A 19290-nucleotide genomic window follows, 5' to 3' on the forward strand; every position below is an offset into this window, starting at 1 on the left:
GAAAATCCCACCTCTTCTACTTTTACCTTTCACACTGTATGAACTTGGCTTCTATGTGTACGGTTTCTTGTGTCCTTGTTTCTGTGTTCACATTTATGCATTTTTATTTTACCCTTTATTCTACCCCTGAAAAAACTCTCCAGTGACAGCGGTCTTCTACCGTTACCTGTGGTCAGCAGCTTTGCAGTCAGACAAGAACATCCATGTCCGGGCTCTTGGCCAGCCATTTGTACGAGATTTGGAATTTAATAAGGTTAAAAGAAGTGGATAAATTTAAAGTAGCTCTTCAAACCTGAAATACAAGAGGGCTACAAAAACACCACCATTTGCTGCCGTCGCCATCTGAACAACGTTTCACATATCCAGTCAAGTATGTCACCTTGAAAAGCCAGCTGACCAGTAACACCCGTGTATTCCAACAAAAACCTACTCCGGTGGGCTACCAGAAGGAGGGGAAATCTGGACCCGTTTACTTTATATTTTTAACATCCAGAGGATGAGAACTTTTGATGGACCGCAGCATAGCAGACCAGTCCAGCTTTTTTTTTGGGCCTCTACCTGTTTAAAAAGTGAACAATGAGACCAATTATTTGCTCTGGGTGTCTTTTAGTGAGTCATCGTATCCAAAGCTTGGATGTGGTGGCTGTCCAGCTTAATGGAGTGTAGCCACGGACTTCAAAAAGAGAAAGTTAAGCCTTTTTCAGATCATATCAAATTTCAATTCACACAAAAGAGAGACCCATCATTGTATTTGTGCAACTGGACCCACGCTTTTAATTCTCTCTTTCATTATATCTTGTCCGTCTGTCGTTTATGGACATGTATGTGTGCAAAAATATCAAATGAAAGCCATTCCTCTCTCGAGTAGTGTTCATAACAGAAAAACGTAAAAGCGCATGAAAATACTACAAAATGAAAAAGCAGTACTTTAGCAGAGGAAATATTAAAATATAGAAGAACAGAAGTCAGAAGAATTCTGCTTGCCTCTCACACATATCCATCCTCTTTAATCTCTGACGTCGTCTTCAAACGTTGATGCAACAGCGGCGAGATGACGAGAACACCTTTTAAAGGCAGAGCTGTTATCTCCATTTTTGTTGCTTTGTTTCCATAAGAAGCTCAAATTTAAGTTCAGCTCTGTGCAAAGCTCCTTTGTGGGCCGTTATCAGTCTAAATAAGCAACAATGGGAAGATTTGACGGTCTTTTAAGCAGCTTTCTCGGCTGTTTTGAATATAAAACACTGTACTTTATCTCTCCGTGATGTAACAACCCAAATTTAAATACGCATTCAAGCGTGCGACGGGAATCTGGCCAGGAACGCAGTCGTGAGACTCTATCGGCTCAGCATATGTGGATTTGAGGATTTTCTTGGATTCTTTTTGGCACAGTTGGCCAAGCTCGGAGGAGCGGGATGATCACACACTAACTCTGCAGATATCCTTCCGGGTGCAGGTCTAAGCGCCGCACAAGAAGATGGTTCTTTTAAAGATACAGCCTGTCGAGGATTAGAGTACTCATTATGATTAATGTGCTCGGAAAATATTCTTTCACCGACTCCATCTGCACACGTGGACACTGTTAGAGGAACCAACAAGCTTATTTTTTTCCGTCTCCAACCATTTAATATAGTCCACCAGATAGTCGACTTAAATCCAACATAACATAAAGAAGAACAACAAAAACAATTATACGGAGACTGCAAATAAAATCAAAATTGATGAGGAAAGAAAGGTATTGTCTAGGAATATTTAGTGAAGTGGACACCAACAGCAATATCCGATTTCCTGTTAATGACATTTTGTTAGATATGAGTGGGGTAAAAATGAACCATTTTAATAGGAAATGGATCTTATTACACCGCTTGGAAGGTCTCATTTATTTTAGACCAGTCAGTGTCTGGTTGAAAATGTATTAATCACAGTTTGCAACAGTCCTTGGAGTCTTATAATCAATGCACCACATTTTTTTTAGGAAGAATAGGAATAAAAAGCACGGCTAATCTGAGCATGGAGATATCAATGCAGGTGACGAGAGATCTGTATCTGTTCCTTTGGTTTTTTTTGTGGCGTTAAAACAAATCCTTTTGATGCACAGCTTTCTTGATGTTCTCAACATTATCATTGCTACCCGAGTAGTACAGTACAAACACAGTACTAATAAAAGTGTTTTCTTTTCAATCTCTTTTATTTCATTATTTAAGATCTTTTTTTTAACGCCACAAAAATAAAAGCACAGCACTTGCGACTCAGTGAGAGTCCATAGAAAAGTACAGTAAAAGTTCAAATAAGCCTAATTTAAACTTGGAATACAACTGGGAGAGAAACGGTGAGAACAACATTCATTTGACTTATGTTTCGGTCGGGTCTAAGAAGTGGACTGAGATTGTTGTAGACTTGCATGACACATTATAGAAGCAACTCTACGCAATAGATGACACAGGCCTTAATGGCAGAGATGCCTTTTATACGTGAAGATGTTTAGTCTCTCACTGCAGTGTTTCCCCAGGCATTACATAAGTAGCGACACCTTGCTGTCACATCAGCTGAGAATCACCGACTTGCTGAGCAGTAGTGCTGGACCAAGCCGGTGTGCAGGCGGGTCGGTGTTTGGGTGCACTAATTGCTCCGGTGCAGGTTGACAGTACGATTGTCAGGCCCTGTTAGGCCCGATCTTAGAGAAGCTAGTCCTGAGAAACACAATAATTGAGCCAGAGCCTATAATTGCTGCGGAGTCAACCAAAAAAGCAGAGAAAGAGAAGCATGTCTGCAGAGGAGCCACTACGCAGAAGTTTCTCGAGCAGGAACATGAACAGGAACATCCCTGGGGGGATGTGGTCATTACTTCATCTCCTCCTGCTCAACCTAGAGGTGTTGACCTTCATGTTCAACTCGTGAGGCACAGAGCTGTTAATTCATCTTTGTTAAATGAGCAGAGATGTGAGTCTACAGAGCCAAAGTGCGTAACAATTACAGCTCCAGGGATGGATTTAACAAACGTCACGGCAATGGTGAACTGAGGAAACAGATTCTCCGCTTTTTTGCCGACAGATTTCGACAAAGAAACGTCAGCACTACAGCAACACAAGTGAACAACAATCCAGAATTATTACGATTCCTTTCTCAGTGCTCCACCTCAAAACATATGTTATTATTAATTTTCATTATGACGCAAAACGCTTACTCAGCAATGTAAAACTAAAAGAATAGCCGTTAATTTATGTATTATTTATTATTTTTAAAAATTCAATAAATTAACTGTGAAAAAAAATCTTTTAAACTAATTAATTAATTTTCTGACTCTGATTTCCTTAAATGAGTTGCACAGAACTGGAGCCCAGTTGAAAATATTATAATACTACTAATATATAGTAGTTATGGCTTAATGACGTTTCATGATACAGATACTCTCTGCTCTACTATCTTTGTCTCTGAAACAGTAAATCAAAATCAACACAACCTCACATAATTTTTGAAAACCACATTAACAATCACTAGTAACTGATGTAAAAACCTCCATCTACAGTAAGTTGTTAAAGAGATATGTACAGCCGTCACTCACCTCTCTCTGCGTCAGCTTCTGCTTGTCCATCTGCTTGACCTTCGGACTGTTGGCCAACAGGTGGCGCAACTTAACGTAGCTCTTCCATAGCTTCTGGTACCTGGCGGGGCAGATGAGGAGATGTCAGTTTGACAGGAGTCCGTCATCCTTCTCCTGCCCGGACAACACATGCATATTTCATGTACAGCTGCGGCGATACTGGACCTATTATTTAGCTGGGTGCCTACGGCTGCTCTGACTCCCATTGCAACCAAGAAGGTTCAAGAGCCATCTTCTCATTCTCACTCCCTATAAAAGCTCTTTGTCTTCGGACTCATTTCCATGTGAAAGAAGACGAGGAGTTATCGGCAAGGTTAGATGTAGCCCCTACACCCCCCTTTTTTTCCAATCAGACCTCCAGATTGATGCACCGAGGGCCGAATGTGACTGTTCTGCTTCTATTCAGGAGACTTTCTCATCATTTAGCCGGAGTTAATCAATTATGATTGGCACTGGTGGAAGCTGGCGTGGTTTGAGGGGGGGGTCAGATCGACAGAGACTTCATTAGAGACTGAGATGAGTGAATGAGACAGCTTTACGCCGCCATTATCAGAGAGCGGGTACTTTGGCATTGAAGTGTCACAGAAAGTCGAGAGAACACACAGACAACCGCCTTAAGGTTCACAAAAAAACTCTCGCACCTGTGAAGTTGAATATGTGGTGATGAAGCCGAATTTGTAAAACAAAAGTACGCCTCTAAAGAATGCTTCTGAAAATGCTCTTCAAGGAGAGTGGTGGAAGTAGGTGGCAGTTGAGCTGGATTAACATACGTCTATTATTTTTGGAAGGATGGACACATTTAAGGTATTTAATTTTAATTATTGATGCATAGAAGTGTGGGGAGAATACTGAATTTATTAACCGTGTAGAAAATGTGTTTGGTAACTTAATTAATTGAATTATTTACAAGACACAAGACTAAGACATTCCAGATATTTACCATGCTCAAACTATCATCAGCTTTAAACTTTGCTTGATAAAACTTCACAAGCTATTAGAGACACCATTTCTTGGAGATAAGGAGACAACGTTAAAGAAGTCAAAACATCTAGAGCAGCAAGATGTTTAGTGTGATCTTTTAAAACCCTTCTGCACCATCTGCAGCTACATCAAGAGGATAACCATGACCTGGATGAATGCAGCTACAGAAAATGTGAAAAACTCCAAGGGTTATCTCATTCAATATACAGTTGAAAAACCAGGTACACTTAAGAAAAGGTCATCTTAAAACATAAAAAAAAGATTTAAAGCCAAAAGTAAAATTGAATAAAAAAACACATCCACCCAAACCACCATCTCTCTTTCTTTACATTTAATCATTAGAAAACAAATAATTTGTGCTACTATGGTTGGGTCCAGCTGTACAAAGAGCTCACTAGGGATGGACCTATCAAATCTTGGTATCACGTATCGATCCAATCTAGCTTCTCAAAGTTAGATTGGGTATTGATGTAAAAGGTTCAATCTGCTCAGCCTATCAAGGTAACGTAGACCTATGTTTGTGCTGACATCACGCCCCCAGTGCTTGTCAAAACAGAGGCTCACAGAGAAGTCTCTGCAAGGTGGATGCATTTGGATGTTTGGAGAACCAGAAGTCACACCCAAAGAATAATCACCATTAATTTACGCATCTAAAGAAGCATTACGCTAAAGAATATGATTAGATCAGATAAGATAGACTTTATTAAAAACCCGTTGGGCTAAAAGAAGCAGTAAACCATTCCAGCTATTCTGTGTCGAGGCAAGAGAAACCTCCTGCCAACTGTATGGAAATAACAAAAAAAGTTACTTTTGAATTTATTAAGCATGAGATGGAAAGTCCTCCAAGTGGTTCGATACTGTCTGCCCTCGTGTAAATACAGGCAACACAAGGGTAACCTCAAACACATTTGTTTTCGGCCACCATGTCATGTTATTAAAAATAACTACAGATTTTCTTTCAAACAGATGTGAGATGACAGTATAACCTACAGCTTTATTTCATTCCAGAAACTCAACATTGATTATGTTTAAGAAACTCTGTGGAGTCTTACCAACTGGATTAGGTCCAAATGTTTTGTGTTGGCAGGACATCAGTTGTGGAATCCAAGTGAAATACAACCATTTCAATTTAATTAACAAAATGACACCAAAATAATGACATTTTTGAACCCGATACTTGGAACCAAGTCTTAAAGAAGATTCACGATTCTTCCAGTATAATATCACAGCGAAGCGGCCTTGGCATAAAGGAGTCAACTTGAAAATGAACATCACATCGTCTCATTGGCACGATAAGCAAGTGAGTAAGTAAGCTTTTTGTACGAATTATCAACATATAATCCAGCAGAGCAAAAGTGGCCTCTCGAGGTCACCGAGACAAAAACTCTGAGCACCTTTTGGATGAAAAAAAGGAATAACAAGCAATCGACACATTTCTTCAACACACGTCGTGTCGCTCCTGCTCCAAACCCTTTCATTGAGCTCCGCTGCCGTGTCTAACTAATCAGAGCAGCAAGACAATGACAAATTTATGGGTAGGCTGGGACGTCATTAGCCGATACAGAAATAAGTAGCAAGAGGCCAGTTAAAGGACGTCCCTCCCGTGTAGCATCGGCCGTTTGTAGCAGCAGAGTTACAGAGAGGGAACCTCGGACACGGCAGCAGCATTCATTAAATGAATGGGCTGTGTTGTTTCCTCCCTACTGCTTCACGCTCGCAACTCTGGGTGCTCCATCACCGAGTCAAGAATGACGACATGTCAGAGGTTAGAGGAGGTGCAGAGGAGTGCTGGCTGAGAGGATCAGGTGTGACGGGAAAATTGAGACGGCCAAAAAAAAGAAAAAAGGAAAAAAAAAAAAGAAGATGACAGAAAGAGAAATTGAAGTGGAAAGGTGGAAAATACATTAACTACTGGAGGTGATGTGAGACTCACACTGGGGTCTGTGTATAAAGATGTGTATTCTGCTGCCACACAGAGAGTCATCTTTCTTAGCCGGAGTGAGGACGTCTCTAAGTTCCATGAAATAAAGATGAGTAGCTTCTGAGCAGTCGGGCGGATAGACTCAGAAGAATATGGTATTTTGGGGTGGCTTTGAGCCTAAAAGGTTCCACTTTAATAATACGACTGCTGGCAAAACGTCAGTGGATATTCAAAGATCTTCCAACTATAAATTAGTTGTGAGGGACCCTTGGTTTAAGTCCTGATCCTGACTCAAGGTTGATTAGCAACCAAAATTAAATGTCAACAGGTGAAAGAAAAATTGTTTGTTGTTGTAGACATGTTAAATACACCGACTCAAAAATTAAGGTGACATGGAATGAGTAGCAGGAGGACACTATAGGCAATTTGCAAGATATCCCCAATACAGGATTGGTTCTGCACGTGGTGACCACAGACCACTCCTATCCTTTCTGGCTCTAGTGGCAACATGAGACGGAGTCTTCAATCCACACAAGTGGCTCAGGTAGTGCAGCTCATCCAGGATGGCACATCAATGCAAGTTGGAGGCATTAGAAGGCAATAACCCATTAGCGGGACCTCTACCTCCACCTTTGTGCAAGGAGAGTCAGGAGGAGCACTGCCAGTCCCCTGCAAAATGACCTCCAGCAGGTCACAAATACGCATGTGCCTGCCAGAACGAGAAAACGTTTTAGAAACACGCTGCCATGCCCGACATCCATAGGTGGGGTTCACAGATGAAAAAGGGTTCAAACTGAGCACATGTGAATTTGGTGACTGCAACATCACATGAACAGTGTGGCAGTGGGTCAATATTGGCATGAGATGACCTCGCCAGAGGTAACCCGACTGCCTTAGGTCCAGACATGAGATCCTAAGACTCATTGTAAGGCCACATGCCTGTGTGGTTGGCCTTGGGTTCCTCCTAAATCAAGACAATACTAGACCTCTTGTGGCTTGAGTTTGCTTGCAGTTTCTGCAAGGTGAAGGCATTAGTGAGCATGTCACTCGCTCCAAAATCGTTTGCAGCACACTTGAGCCAGTTCCAAACTACCGAAGAAAATACTCCCTTCTTTGGAATAAACGTGTCACTTTCGCGGTGGCTATGTTTTCACTCTCTCTAAGAAGTAAACAGGATGGGGGGCGTAAAATGTGGAAGTCCCCGAGTAAAAAGTGCACTGCAAGAGGGAGTTAAAATTGATTTTTATTTTTTAAATCGTCCGCATCAAAAATGAAGTACGAAGGCATCAACAAGAGAAGTCTGGTAAGCTCTAAAAGGAGCTTAACTGAGTTATACCACAGCTTTCGATCTAAAATAATTGTAGAAATGTACCTTAAGTATCAATAAGCGTTGAGTGTCATTGATACACATATTTGTCAAATGTTTCAGAGACATTTTTGAAACCCTTCCCAAACATAAGAATTGAAACCTTCAGCAACAATCGGGTCTTATAAAGAAAGCAGGGAGCACGGCAGAAATAAAGGCTGTCTACAGTTTAGACCACTAATTTAATAATTGGCTTGTGGGCTTTTGCGTGTCTGCTGTATGTCCTGGCGAAGAAAACTTTTCTAGCAGCTTTTGAAAACCATTGACAGTCTGACTATCAGGAAAAATCTTCTTGGACTTTTTCAGCATAGCCCATCGAGCTCTGGTTTCACTCTGACTGCTTTATTGAATTTGACGCAGCTGTCTAATCGCGCAGTACAAGAAGCCAAGCGGACATGTCCCCTGGCATTGGCAGGATATTCTTCGCTTCCTGACACACTCGCTCAGCGCTCGTGCCAAGACTCTGCACTGTGCAGAGATTGAACTGGAGGCCCACGCTTGACCCTGTATCCCGGTCTACTGGGAAACAAAGTTTTGTAGGTCTGTTGTTTGGGCAGAAGACTCAGAGAACAGCAATTACCCTCCCCCACCTATCCTCCAAATCAGGACCCCTCTGAGACGACTGTTTTTCTCCAACATTTCTTTTTTTAATTATGCAGCAGCACAACACTGTCGTCCTCACTGTATCCCCCTGTGAGGCACATGTGAAGCCAGGGAACGGCAACGACACATGTGTAAATGTCACACCACTCGTTTTTCCCCCTGCTTTCCATCCATCAGTCAATCTCCTCCCTCTTTGAAGAGCTGTGTTCAACATCCTCCACATCAAGCAGTAGGATGCAGCAGAGGGAGCGGAAGCGGGAGAGAGCGTGCACTCGTTTGACATGCGACTGTTTATACCGGGGGATGACAACAAAGTTCAGCCTCAGGCCCGTTTCTTTCCCAAACATCAGATGCTGTGCCACAGAGATGACTCAAAGCTAATCTGCTGTATTTGATCAACATTAGATGCTGAAATTGCAACATTTGCTTATCCATACTTCAAACACAAATCCACGACGCAGCACAGCCACACAGAGCGCTCAAGCTACACAGCAGGTCGCTGCAGTATCAGAACATTAACGGAACAAAAGCAAGTAAAACAATCTTACAGCCAGTCTGTTGAAAGAAGTTTAAGTGAGAATTATTATGACTTATAGTCAAGTCTTCCTGTGATGTGAGGTCTCATGTGTGGTCATTCGTACTTCAGTGGGTCACTTTGTGACATGGTAACATGGAACAGGATACTTTATCTGAATAGCCAGTTTAACATTTTAGCTAAAGCATACATGTTTTTAGAACCTGTTCCAGATTCTGTGGTGGAAGTGTGTAGGACCTCTTTCATGTTTAATTCATTCTTCTTCTGAACGAAAATTTCCTTGGTTCATGGCATGTTTATGACACTTACGTACAACAGCCAAGGCTTGAATTTACCCCGTTTCTATGGCAACACAGATTAAATTGACGACTGAAACTCTCCAGAACCCCATCAGCATGACAGATGTGCCCTGTACAGGAATAATATCAAGATAATATCAACTTTTCCACTAAAAATCAAACTATGTGTAATTGAATGTGATGTTTGATACCATTGTGAGCTATAAATATAGTTGGGAAAGTTTGGTTTATAATTATGTTTAAACTTCTGATCCTTTCAAGGGCAATCTCTATTAATCTCCAGAAAGACAAAGTGTTTCCAGTGGGCAGAGCTGAAGCACAATTTGTAACGTAAATGCTTCAGTAGAAATACTTTTGTGCAAACAGACACACACTGATGAGTACAATATAGGTCCAAGATCTATTTAAGAGACACTTAAATCATCACATTAGTTGACCTTTAATAACGTCAAGTAAAATAAGTTTAAAAGTTGATCAGTGAAGAGCAGAGAGACAAAGAGGGAGGCATATCTCCAATCACATCTCTAGCCAATGACTGCCAAGGATTCAGATGTCATCACCAATTATTAAGCAGGAAAAAAAAAAAAAAAAAAAAAAGCCAGCACAAGATAAACTATTGCTTTTTTGCCATTTTCAGCACCTCTTCCATAGGGGCAGCAACCTCTCTGCTGCACCACCCTTTTCCCACTTCTCTACCCGGTGCAAGTTGGTTCCCTCTCTGGTTTTAACCAGCCTCCAGAGACATGTCTACCTGAACAGGCCAATCTTCAGAGCAAACAAGCACGTCCTGTCAGACAACAGGAACACCAGACAATTTTTTTTCAACCGACTCAGTGTTATTCCGGTCATTTTGAAGACCAAACTGCTCTTTAACACAAGATCTCAACCTGCAGTTTTGTGTCTCACATGTTTGTCATATGGTGACCGCATGACAGGTTTCAGACTTGTGGCCAATTGAAGTAAAGCTTAAAAAAAAAACGCTTTGTTGCATAAGAATTGTGTTGGGGTTTTTCATAATAACCTGCGGTTTATACTTTAGCTAAGGTTCCTATTCATCCAGGTCTTGGTTATCCAAAAGGTTCCAAAGGCAACTTGCAGTTTAGGGTTTCGAAAGACTTTGTAACTCTCAACCGACAGCCTTCCCTAGATAAAAATTAGGTGGTCCAAGTAGCGAGTATATATTCCGCTAAAGGCTGAACATAGAAAAATAGTGAGTTGGGAACAATATGTGTTTGTAGAAACTCATGAGGGGGGGCTTGGGCTGGTGAGGGTCATCATCACCGAGTGGAGCCGAGCAGAACAAGAAGCTGCCATAAAGGAACAGTGGTTGGATGAAAGCTCCCCATGACCACAATTCTAAAAAACACATGGAACTAACAAGTATTGGAGTTCATAAGACAAACAAATCTATTATAATAATGACCGCACAGCGGAATGAAAGTGTTTTTGGGATTGGATTTCAAATAGATCTTAAGACCCCTATTGTACTCATCAGTATGTATCAGTTTGCACAAAACATTCTTTATGTTAATACTTCTATTTTTTTTTTACATTGGAATATGCACTTAACGCCCACCGACTGAAAATGCTTCATTCTTGTGGAGATTCAATCTTGTTTAACAAAACCACACCCATTCTGCTTTGATTGGTTTAGCATCAAGGTTTGTCACCACGCGTTATTAGTTACAGAAGTCTCCACCTCAAATTGACTAGTTGTATAAACGGAGAGAGTGTTCACGAATTGGACGTTGAACCTGTCTTTTCAATACCTTCTCTCCATTGATCAACTTTGTTCACATAGCCTTTGTCGTAAATGTGTTCACCAGAAATGAGCAATATACGGAGGAAAGAATGAACGTGATTGAGTTTGTGTATGAGTCTGCGTGTGCATGCGAGTGTGTGCATGCATTAGGGCCTTACTGAGGGTCTCCAGCATAGCTGAGTTGAGCGGGCCGAATCCCAAAGTGGACAATGATGGGGAAGGTGATGACGTCTGGATTGAACTGCTCTCGGTCCAGTTGGTCGATCCTTACCGAGCTGGGTTTCTATGGAAACAAGGGCAGCAGAAGTAACAGGACCGTACAATATTCACGTGACTCGAAATTTGTCATGGTGCACGAAGATATCAGTCTTCAGCTTCCAGGGAGGAGATTGATAAATGACCAGACCTGCACCCAAATCACAGTTGGCCTGTCAGGCATTTGGGAAGATCAGAGGAAGATGCTCCAGCAGAAGGCGTGTTGACAGTGCAACAGATGGCCGTGGGCTTGTGCTCACCTTGACATTAGCCACTGTGCTGGCTCGTCACCGCCTATGTGTGAACTGTGACGAGGAGCCCAATTCTGACTCGAGGAAAGCTCATAAGTACACACTCGGTGACGATTCTGTCCCTCACAAATAAACATGACATGTTTGACTGACAGCCGGCTGTTCCATCATCATCCGACAGTGACAACACTGTGAAATGTGACAAATTGCAAGAGCTATTGCGTTGTCATTGCGAGTCTGTCCTTGTGTGTGGATATGTTATCCTCTACCAGCATGTGGTGAAAGAATTTGGTCCCCTTTGTAAGTAGGTGTATTTTCTGTATGTGTGTCCATCTGTGTCAGTCCTTGTTCATTCAATAGTCTATTATATTCCAATTCCTTACGTGTGTCAGTGTAGAGTCGTGTGTGTTTCTTGTTCCTTATCGTGTTCCCAGTTGTCAAGGTATGAGTCTCAAGTCACATACAGATCTTTGGAAGTGTCAACCTTTATGTAGTTAGGATTGAATGCTCAGGCTGGGGAACGGATATTTGGGACACTGGGCATCAGACTAGTGGTTGAAGATGTTGTCTGACATCCAGAACCATGATAAAGAGAACAAGGAATTATTTTTGAAACATGTCATTGGTATGAAAAATATTATGTACATTTATAGGAGAATTGAAGACCAACTTTAAATAAAAAACTTAACTTGGTCTTAACCATGCAAGTGACTTCAGTCGGACATCTTTAGCTGCCAAGAGGAGAAGATGTTGTGTTGTTTCCACAAAGACACAGTGGTCTTACCAAGCCGGGGTTGGTGACGATCATGCCCTTGCACTCCTCGGCGTATTTCTGCCACGCCAGCTCCTCCCACTGCAGCATGTCGGCGATCTCCTCGGCGGGAACCAGCGGCTTGTTGCTGCGCAGCAGGTAGAGCAGCACCTGGTGCATGGACAGGACCTCCTTACCCCCATCTGTAGATACACGACAATGAGGCGGCAGGTCACACACCACAGCATCTCCAGGCAACCATGAATGAACACCGAAGCTCGTTTTGAAAAAGAGACCTTTGTGTTTGTGCCAGCATATCTGATTGTGTGTATATGCACGTCTGTGTAGCCGCATTATTTGTGGAATCGGTATTTTCCCAAGTGGGTGCATGTGCTTATTTGCGTAACATAAATGTATAAATGTGGGAGTGTCTACCCTAAAAGTGTGAATTTGTGCGCATGTGTATGCTCATGAGCAGGTCACTGTGCGAGTGTGTGATAGCACAGTTGATAGTCTCTAAATAAAATAAAGAATTTAAAAAACTAAAGTATGTCTCAATCAAAGGATGTATATGTATAATTTATGATAAATTACAATAAACAGTGTCAAAACTAGCCATTTCATGAGTTGCATAGCAACCAAGCAGACCGATACACTCCCTTTTCTAGATGGTCACTCTCCTAAAAATACAGTATAAGATTCCTGCTCACGTGTGTATATGTTAGAGAGAAAGTTGGTGTAAATACTTCTTAAGATTCTGGGGTACACAGTCCCACCAGAGGAAAATGAGAACACTGAGGCTGAAACCGAGGTTGATTCAAGATGACTTTGTTACAGAAGTCTCCTACTTTGGATCAAGGCTGTGCAGCGAGCCTGTCTTTGTTACTGCTCAGCCCTCCTCACTGCAGCAACACAACAAAACGTCCTTGGGTGTCATCACCCCTCAGAAAGAACCGTGGATCACGCAGATCAAAAAAAAAGTTAGAGAGAAAGAAGCAGGTTAAGCGTATCAGAGCTGACATCGGCTCCAAACTAATCAACTCTCACTTAGAGGTGAAGATGTGCAGAATTTAGAGCCATATGATGGAGAAGAACAGACACACACACACAGGACAGATCCCACACAAAAAGGCTGATAAAGAGTTTGTATTAGCCGAATTTGGAAGAACAAAAGCAGATATCGCTGCATCAGTGAGAGAAAAGGAGGCTTCTGGTGAGCGCGCCGTGGTCGTACTGTGATGGATCAGCAGCGCCACCATGTGGTGTAAACCTTTATGATTGAGTTAAGGCTAAAGTTTGAGAAAAACACTGCAGTGTTTAAAAAAAACAACTTGTGTTAATGATTTCGTGAAATATCTGGATCATAGATTTCATGTGTTACCTTTAAAATAAAAGTAACAGAGTAAAACAATTGAGCCACCATGTTTGATCCATTTGTCTGAAGCGCTGTTTAAAAAGGCAGTAAAAGTTGGCAGTAGTAAGGAAGCCATACCCTTCAAAACAAAACTTGCCCAAGTAAAGAACTCACTGAAAACCTCTCTGTGACCGACCAAATGAGAACCACGCTTTAGACTATTTATATAACATAAAATCATCATTAATTGAATCATCTTTCAAAATGATTTATATATTAAATTTGTGAAGGTGCTCCAGGAAAAAGTACACGTACTGACGTTTGGTCAACAGCGTTACTTTTTGAACCATCAACATGTTGAAAACAAATTCACTAGAGTTCTTGCAAGTGTAAGTGTTGATGTCATCATTCACAAACACACACTGGTGGAGAGCTCTGACCTGGTAAGAAGCGGACAAATCGTGGCATGAAGTGGAACTGATTACACTCCGACGACTGGTTTTCATTCTCTGGACCTGAAACACACATGAGTCACATCGATTAGACAGTCTGTGATATTTTTTAGAGCTTTAAATTCCAGGTTTAGAAAGGTGGAGGTCAGGAAAGAAGAGTGGACTCTGGAAAGAAGACGGTGGGTAGAAGGGTTGGCAAAATTGATAGGTGAAAAAAGTAGTACGAACGAGGGTGGATCGAAGGCTAAGATGGAGGGACAAATGTAAGGAAGTAAGAGATGATTAAATGGACGGACTGATTCAATAGATGATTAAATAAAAGAGACGGTCTAATAATGCAGTGTAATAAGTAGGGTGGATGGATGGATAACAGATGGATTTATTGATTGAAGGTGTTAATCGGTGTTATCCATCAGTAGAGCGAGAGAAAGTAGGATCACATGAGCTGTGAGTTAGAGCTGCAGAGCCTCTTAATATTTCCACTTTATTGCAATTTTCTGTGGAGGTCCCAGTAGAGCCGAGCCGGGTCAGAGGTGGTTCTGCATGAATATAACCCAGCAGCCCACTAACGGAGGGCAGAGGCCCATCATTCTGCTCGCTGGAGGAGAAAGAGTGTGCGTCTCTGCGTTTGAGCCTGCATGTGTCCGTGTGTGTTTCTCCGCGAGCTAAAATGTGTGCATACGTTTATGTCCGTGTGCGCCTGTGTATGATTGCAACATTAGAATTGTGTGAGAACCCATTTATCTACACTTGTGTATCTGTGTGCACGCTCATTATTACCATGTGCTTGTGTGTGTAGCCACAATGCTGCATTTCTGCACCTGTCTCTCATAGTCGGTTCCCATGAGCCTCTTTGGGTGCGTGTGTTGTGTGCGTCTGTGACGGTGACTTGATGTTCAGGACGCTGCAGGACTCACCTCTGAGGTTCCAGTCGTAGAGCTCCAGAATGTCGTGGAACAAGTAGGAGGAGAAGAGCTCCAGACCTTTGACACAAAAGTGCTGCACACAAGAGAGGAGCAGTCAGGAAAAAAAAAGCATTTTCAAGAAGATAAGTAAATCTTTATCACTTAATCCACATGCTCGACATCAACACCCCACGCAGGTTTTAAAGTCTCCGTTTTATCTTGGACAAGGATTAGTGGTAAGGAAAGCCAGAGCGCCGCCGTGTCGCTGACTTGGAGTCGGGTGCAGATAAAAACAAAGGAGCCGAGTGGCTGTGAAGCGTCACTGACCTCTGGTGTCATCTCCTCTATGAAGTGGATGGTGTAATCTATGTTGAAGCGGATCACGCGGCACAAAGGAATCTGGGGGGAAAAAAAGACGAGACGGATGACGAGAAGACTCAAGTTTAGTCGCGAACATCGTCGTGGTGTGAGAAGACTTCAATATGACTTGAAGGATCAAGATATGTAAACCACCTGCTAAAAACATGTTACAAACTTCGATGTCTCTTAATCTTCTTTGTGAGTGGGCTGGTAGGTTTAAATAAATTAAAATCTACCAAAAAGAGCAAGTCATTTAAAGAAAAAACATTTGTAAGTGTGCGGGACATAAAGGATTTTTCTTTTTTTAAGAAACGTAGTAAAAAGAACAACTCATTGAAAGAATATGTTTTTGATGATTCTAGAAAGTAAACATGCTGTTTTCAATCAGGGCACTTCATTCACTTTCTGGATAGCTTTAGTTGGATTTTTACCTGGTGCCATCGAATGGACCAGAGACAAAAGGCATTGCTTTCTAGAACGGTCTAATAACAATTCCTTCATCAGCGGGGCCATTCATTTGAATTGAAAGGCCTTTAAGCAACAAACTCATGAGTCCAGGCACCAACTGAAGCTCAACACCTGAGAAATAAAACGATAAGGCATCTCTGCTGTGTCTAATCTCCACGGAAACACCTTCTTTGTTGTTGGAGCGAGATTAACCTGAGAGCAGCAATTATTGGAGCTCCATGGCGTCGGCTAACTAGCAGGGAGCTGATATCACCCCGCTGAAAAGCTTTCTAATCCCCAGGCTGCCATGAACCATTTGCCCCCTATTTTAACAAGGGCTACCCAAATTATCCACTTTAAATCACAGCTAATCCTCAGAGCTTCTTTCAAAAAGGCTGCATATTGACCGAGTAGTTTTTTTTATTCAAACATGCAGTATAAAAACACACAGTGCAAAGAGCTAACGTGCTAAAATACCCTGAACACTGTTTAAAAGATCCTTATTGATTCTCTCAGAACCAAAAAATCAGCAGGAAAGAATCGGGCTTTAAGGTGGAGACAACGTCGAGTGACTTGACTGCAGTAATACAACCGTTGTTAAAGGTCAGAGAATGTGTGGCCGATCTTCATGGTATGAATGTTCAGGGAAAACGAAGATCGTGACTCAGGTAGTGAGGCAACGATTGCAGCATGACTGACTTTAAAGATACGTCTTGTTGCTTGGCTCGATTCACAACACCCGTGCCTCGGCAGCAGCTGTTAAAGATAATATAAAAGGTATCATATATTCACTGAACCGTAGGGATTTAAATAATAATTCAGAGTCATTTTTAGGTGCTTGCAACACCATTAACAGTTATTTATGAAAGTGTTTTTAACACATTTTTTTAATTTCATGATTTTCCTCTTGATACTAGGTTCATTTTTTAAATATATACATTTACATATAAAAACCACTAACATTAGAGAGTGTAACATGCTTACTGAGCATAGAGTAAAGATTTCAGTGTTAAATTCAACAGTATCAGTGTCAATATTATTTTTAACTACACAACACTGTCAAGTGTTAATCGAGGTTAACACAATTAAAAAAAAATCCACACACGAACAGTGCTATTTCCAAATAACAGTTTTTTAATGCAAATCAGGATTAAATCTCATTAAACAACTCCTAATGGGTGTTAATTACATTGAACTCTGTTTTCCATTTTAAATATTATGTTGAGCATAAGGAATCATTATGATAAGTAGATTAAAGTGTGAGACTTCCATTCAATCGTCATCAAGATTTCTTACGTTGACCAATAAATGAAGTGCATTCAGTCCAGCCAGGTAGTCCAAATCAGTCGTTTGATAAATATTCTCACCCAATATTGCATTTGAGGTGCCGTCTATCTCAACAACACTATCAGTACTGGTTACCTGAAATTAACCCGAACGATTCCCATGATGCTTTGAGGCCCAGCCAACCAATAACAACTGTCAACCACTTCATATACAATGTAAAAGCATGCAATATTCATCCACTAAATATATTAGCAAACCACAGTCACAGTTAAAAATACTTCCACTTGACATGTCACTTACAGTGACATTGCAAGCACTTTGGCTAGGCTATGGATTAGGAATTCATTAGTCCAATAACATTTGAAGCCTAAATAAGCGAATGGCTGTAAGGTAAGTGGCAATTATGATAATTGACATGTAAAATGGGAGAAACTAGAGACTTAAAACTAAGTACATGGTGCCTGTTCATGAGTGATGTCCTTTGTCCGACTATGGAAAATTCAGGAATGGATAGGCAGAGCATATTCAATATTTAACACTTTTTAAGTGTTCAATTGACTCCTGACGGTGTTGATATAAGAAAATAACACTTTTTTAAATTAGCTTTTTCTTCTGGCACACACTAAGTGGGCATGAGGCTTGAAATAAATTAGACTTTAAAAAATGTATACAACACTTTACTATGTAGCAACACTACCTTAGATTATGGAAGGCGATCAGGAATCGAAATGAAAACTAAAGTTTCAAAAAACAGGATCCAGAGTCAAGTTACTTCATAGCCTAACAGTCGCCTTATCTTTTTTGTTGTTGTTTTTACCTTGAGCTAACACAACTCTTCAAAATGTGCTGTTGAATCGATGAACAATCAGATGTGGAGGGCAGAGAATAGTTATAAGAAGTTGAGAAAATGACTACTTACATCAACCAGGGGAGTGTGTGAGAAAAGAGAGAAGCCTTCAAACAAATACTCGTGGTCATCATACTCGACCACTGTCGGACGATCCGTCTGCAGTCATCAAAAAAATAAAAGATTTGCTTTAGTTAAACCTAAAATGCTGATGTTGGTCAGTCACTGGTTGGAGAAAACTTACCAGGAAGTTGGTCGGAGGAGAGACGGTGATCCTGTAGTGAAAGAGCTTCCCAGCGTTGTTGTTCATCGGCCGACACGCTTTCACCGACTGAAAGAAAAAGTCATACATTTACGAACTTTTAAATCCCCTTTCAACATCAGTGACATGTTAAATTACAGCAAATGTATCCAAGCATCATCTACTTTAATTTATCCAAGTCATGTCGTAGGGGAAGAAGCTGAAGGAAAGAGATCAATTTTCCCATTCTCTAAAAACCTGCTCTTCTACACGTCATCTTCAGAGGGCCTTCTCCAAGTTCTTCACTTCAATTCTGACAAGAGCATTCTCCTGAGGAGCAGTGATCGTCTCTCTTGGATGACTGAGCTAAATATCTAAATCAGGGCACTCAGAGTCCAGTCAAGGAAAACTCTTGTATCTGTAAACTTGTTCTTGAGTCACTAATAGGATACTGGCAACAGATTTACTCAAATATTGACAGTGCTCCTTATAAATTAATTAATTCAGGTTGTGATTTATACCTTGAACTGATTGGATGTGGTAGATGGTCCTCAAAAATCTGTTGGAGAAACCAACTATGGAGCCCCGCGCAGCCACGGAAACCCACTACATTGATTTTCTAATTAACATTTTAAACCCTGTATAAGAAAACACTTGCGTGCAAAATAGATTTTGTTGTACTTGTATGTAAGTAAGTAAGTAAGTAATATTTATTTATATAGCGCTTTTCGAGACCAGGGTCACAAAGCGCTTTAACAATCAAAACAATACTCAAAACAGTACATACTTCAAAGATCAAGAAAAACCGAGAACAACACAGGAGTTCGAGAAATTCAAGGAAAAGCCTGAACAAATAGAAACGTCTTAAGATGTTTCTTAAAGGAGTCAGTAGACTCCATCAAGCGCAAAGAGAGAGGAAGATCGTTCCAAAGCTTAGGAGCAACAGCCTGAAAAGATTTCTCTCCTCTGGTCCTGAGCCGTGTGCGTGGAACCATAAGTAGATTCTGATCCACAGACCTCAGAGACCGAGCTGGGGTGTAAGGCTGGATCAGATCAGTGATGTAAGAAGGAGCCT

At 41.2% G+C, this 19290-nt stretch overlaps 1 protein-coding gene across 2 annotated transcripts in view; it reads right to left on the minus strand.

The window, feature by feature from the left end:
- Positions 1-19290, minus strand: part of drosha (drosha ribonuclease III) — an 80086-nt gene that overhangs the window by 52472 nt on the left and 8324 nt on the right. For both annotated transcript variants that reach the window (XM_087789258.1, XM_087789259.1), the window contains exons 8-15: positions 18219-18305; positions 18047-18133; positions 15361-15432; positions 15046-15127; positions 14117-14191; positions 12356-12525; positions 11224-11348; positions 3560-3659 (exon numbers count right to left, since the gene is read on the minus strand). In XM_087789258.1, the coding sequence (XP_087645384.1) occupies positions 3560-3659; positions 11224-11348; positions 12356-12525; positions 14117-14191; positions 15046-15127; positions 15361-15432; positions 18047-18133; positions 18219-18305 (798 nt within the window). The remainder of the gene's footprint in view (positions 1-3559; positions 3660-11223; positions 11349-12355; positions 12526-14116; positions 14192-15045; positions 15128-15360; positions 15433-18046; positions 18134-18218; positions 18306-19290) is intronic.

This window comes from Callionymus lyra, chromosome 4 (assembly GCF_982586985.1).
Source record: "Callionymus lyra chromosome 4, fCalLyr1.hap1.1, whole genome shotgun sequence".
In the NCBI taxonomy this organism is placed as follows: Eukaryota; Metazoa; Chordata; class Actinopteri; order Syngnathiformes; family Callionymidae; genus Callionymus; species Callionymus lyra.